General features: G+C 39.4%; 1 protein-coding gene across 1 annotated transcript in view; it reads right to left on the reverse strand.

Moving 5' to 3' along the window:
- Window positions 1–1,131: 1,131 nt before the first annotated feature.
- Window positions 1,132–2,082, reverse strand: part of lamb2 (laminin subunit beta 2) — a 45,736-nt gene continuing 44,785 nt past the window's right edge. Inside the window, exon 33 of the mRNA XM_015404362.1 lies at window positions 1,132–1,229. Within this exon, the coding sequence (XP_015259848.1) occupies window positions 1,132–1,229 (98 nt within the window). The remainder of the gene's footprint in view (window positions 1,230–2,082) is intronic.

Consider the following 2,082-nt stretch of genomic DNA (forward strand, 5'->3'; position numbering starts at 1 on the left):
ACCTGCCCCGCTCAGGTGAGAGGGAAACAGGCACACCTGCCCCGCTCAGGTGAGAGGGAAACAGGCACACCTGCCCCGCTCAGGTGAGAGGGAAACAGGCACACCTGCCCCGCTCAGGTGAGAGGGAAACAGACACACCTGCTTTAGAGCTTCATAAAGCTGCTTGTTCACTATCCTCAGAAAGAAAGAAATTAAAATACAGCAATAGGCTGCATCAGAGTAAAACAATTAAAACATGTTTTTTAACATAAACAAGTTAATTTTTATTACTTTTCTGTTTTGTCATAAAGTAAATTATTAGGATGTTTTGATCTTTGGTGTTTCAAAGTTGGCCTTTTAATACGTTTTTAAATCAATAGAATTTTAAAATAGTCATTATAATGATGATGATGATGAAGTCAACATAAATGGAAAACAGTCAATATTTTCTCCTATGAAGGAAAAGAGAAGCTAGTTGATGACTGAAGGCAGCAGGTTTCATTGCTGGAGGAATAAAGGTCAAATAAAAATAATAAAACCTTAACAGACATTTCAGCTCAGATCTCTGCTCATAAATGTAGAAAGCTTTATCACTTCCCGAGCTGCTGAGCAATAAAATGTTCTTTTATGTTCTCAATATCTATAAGTAGGTGATATTTAACAGGTTCTATGTGCCATATATCTACCTGTTAGGTTAGTAAAAACATGGCTGCCCTCCTTTCCCTGCCTGGTGGCTCCATGGAGCCGCTCAACCTGCTCTATGTTCCCGCAGAGGGCAGCGAGGCTCCATGGCTAAAGTCATTAGCATCGAGCTAACTGGAGCGGAAACCACAGAGAGGCTTCAACTGGCGAACAGATAACCGGCGAACCGATAACCGGCCCCCGGTTGTTTAAAGCTCAGCCCCGCTAGTAGAACCGGAGGCCTCCGTACCTTTACCGTCTCCTGATGCCGCCTCCGGAGCGCAGCCCCCGGCTGCCGCTAGCTGCTTCAGGGCCTCGGGCTGCTGTTCGTTTCTCTGCGGGTTTCTTCTGCTCTGCGGCGTTTCCAGAATGTTCTTCATTCAACCGGGACCCATTTCTGACCAACTAACGCAGGAAGCCCGACGCCGAACCGGAACACATCGCGGAATTAAATCCGCCTGGATCGTTAGCTTAGCGGGTCGGACCTGCTAGAGGCTCCGTAACCTGAAATGACTGCTGGGCTGAGACTACTTCCTGGATGCCGACAGACACGTGACCACATACCCCCCCTGCAGGAGTAAAACCGGACCTTTATGGAAGCCCGTTTCCGCCACTCTGTTGAAAATATTAAAATAAAAAAATTAATTAAATAAAAAATAAAATCATCTCAGATATGATTTTATTTTTTAATAGAGTGGCGGAAACGGCCTACACCCCCCCCACACACACACACAGACTATAGTTGGTTTACTTTATTTTTTGTTTCTTTTTTTCCATCTCACTTAAAGTCAACAATATATGAAATGTACAGATAAACAAACTAATGTGCCAAAGGATATAATAATATAATCCAATAAACAGTCAGGAGGAAGACAATGTCAACACATATTAATACATATATTATATTTCTAAATTGTCCAGAATTCTTAGTTGGGAACAGATTGAAATGGTTTTTTTGTGGCTTTTGGTGGGAAGAGGGTTTAATAGCACTAAAATATTAAGTTCAGTTAAATAACATTAAAGTCTGCTTTGTTTTTTTTAGAAATTTAAATTTATGCAAATCAAATTTAGCCAAGATAATTAACAGATTGATAAGGAAAGGTTTGTGGAACATTTCAGCTTGAAGCTGAAAAAGAACATTTTCCCAACGAGGTTTAGAATCTTTTAAATTATTTGAATCCACATCATTTACATCGGTTTACTTTAAACCAATTAAAACTCAGCAGGATCCGAATAAAGAAAATCAGCAACCAGTAAAGGTCTGGAGACATTTTTAATTATAATCCGCTACTTTAAATATAGTTTAAAAAGCAAGTGTTATTCTAACACTTTAAATAAAAAAAGAACATTTTTCCATTTTAAAATCTAAATAGTTTTTAAAGTAGAGAACAACAATCATTCAGTTTGGTTTATAGATAATTT

This window comes from Cyprinodon variegatus, unplaced genomic scaffold (genome assembly GCF_000732505.1).
Source record: "Cyprinodon variegatus isolate N-32 unplaced genomic scaffold, C_variegatus-1.0 Scaffold1709, whole genome shotgun sequence".
Lineage (NCBI taxonomy): Eukaryota > Metazoa > Chordata > Actinopteri > Cyprinodontiformes > Cyprinodontidae > Cyprinodon > Cyprinodon variegatus.